Below are 1,268 nucleotides of genomic sequence, written 5' to 3' on the forward strand. Positions count from 1 at the left end.
CCTCACGCCGGCTCTTATATTTAGAAAGAGCTGAGCCATCCTTTCCCCCCCCCCCTCCGGCCCCTCGCGCGCCCGCCCTCGCTCGCTCGCTCTCTCGCCGGCGCCGAGCTCGTCCTGCCCACCTGCCGCCGCCAAGCATTCCCCCCGCGCGGAGCGGAGCCGCGGCGGGCCTCCCCACTTGGCTTCTTTCCCCCACCTCCGCCGCGGGCGCGCGGCCTCTGACCTGAGTCCGAACCGGTCTCCATAGCCCGGGCTGCTGCCGCTCGGGCGCCGCGACCAGCGAGGTGGAGGGCGGGCCCGGGCCTGAGTAGAGGGGGGACGCGCGCGGCCGCTCCGGAGAAGCCGGTGTGTGTGCGGCTGAGCCGGGCCGGGTTGTCCCGGTCTCCGCGGGAGAGCTTCCTCGGCGCTGGCGATCGAGGTGTGCGGCTGTCACGTCGGCCTGGCCCGAGGAAGAGACGTGGAGTCGGGAAAGTCGAGCGAGGCTCGGGTCGGCGGAGGAAGCCCCGCCCTGCGCCTCGCGCCCAACTTCTCGGCCGCCGCGCTGACTCAGGCCGGGCCTCCGTGCGGCCCCGAACTTTGAGCACGGAGGGAGCAGCCCCGAGAGATCAGCCCCGAGGGGGACCCCACGGACTCCTCGGGGACGGGCTGCGAGCCTGGCGAAGGGCGGGACACCGCCGCAGTTAAAGTTCCCATGTGAGCTACCAAGACTTGGTGTAGATTTGTTCTTCACACGAGTTGTTAAGTAGAAAGGCCGACTTTGAATTTTGATGCCTTCGGTTTGTCCACGAAGTCGTGGACAGTTGTAAAATGAGGGGGATCCAAATTCAGGGATGACGTGATTACTCCACTATAAGAAATTAGGTGGCAGATCAGATACCTTTCTTGGGGGGCAGGGGATGGAATATTGACACCCTAAATGAATTGAAATTGCACCTATTCCCCAAAATGGAATCCCTAGGGCCCTAAATAATGCCTTGAAATTTGAATACATGTCGTTCCGGATGTGACATTGGCAAGTACAAGATGTTAAACACTTAACAGTATTACTTCCTGTATTTATTTTGCATTTACAAAGAAAATTACATTGTCTTTGTAAAGAAATACCATTAAGAAAAAAGAGTCCTTCCTCCTAGTTTAGCTCATCCATCTCACACCCAAAAGAAAATTTATGTAATGTCGGATTGTGTTGGTGCTTCAGGACCTTCTCTCTGCACACACGTACAGCCCCATCTACAGCTCGGTTGATAAGGATAAGGCTTGAATACGGA

At 58.4% G+C, this 1,268-nt stretch overlaps 1 protein-coding gene across 2 annotated transcripts in view; it reads right to left on the reverse strand.

Moving 5' to 3' along the window:
• Positions 1 to 327, reverse strand: part of Ecpas (Ecm29 proteasome adaptor and scaffold) — a 113,716-nt gene extending 113,389 nt beyond the window's left edge. Inside the window, exon 1 of one of the 2 annotated variants that reach the window (XM_005362228.2) lies at positions 224 to 327. In XM_005362228.2, coding sequence (XP_005362285.1) covers positions 224 to 245 — 22 coding nt within the window. In that variant the 5' untranslated portion in view covers positions 246 to 327. The remainder of the gene's footprint in view (positions 1 to 223) is intronic. The other variant, XM_013351850.2, reaches the window with a different exon arrangement.
• Positions 328 to 1,268: the final 941 nt, after the last annotated feature.

Source organism: Microtus ochrogaster, linkage group LG5, assembly GCF_000317375.1.
Source record: "Microtus ochrogaster isolate Prairie Vole_2 linkage group LG5, MicOch1.0, whole genome shotgun sequence".
Classification (NCBI taxonomy): domain Eukaryota; kingdom Metazoa; phylum Chordata; class Mammalia; order Rodentia; family Cricetidae; genus Microtus; species Microtus ochrogaster.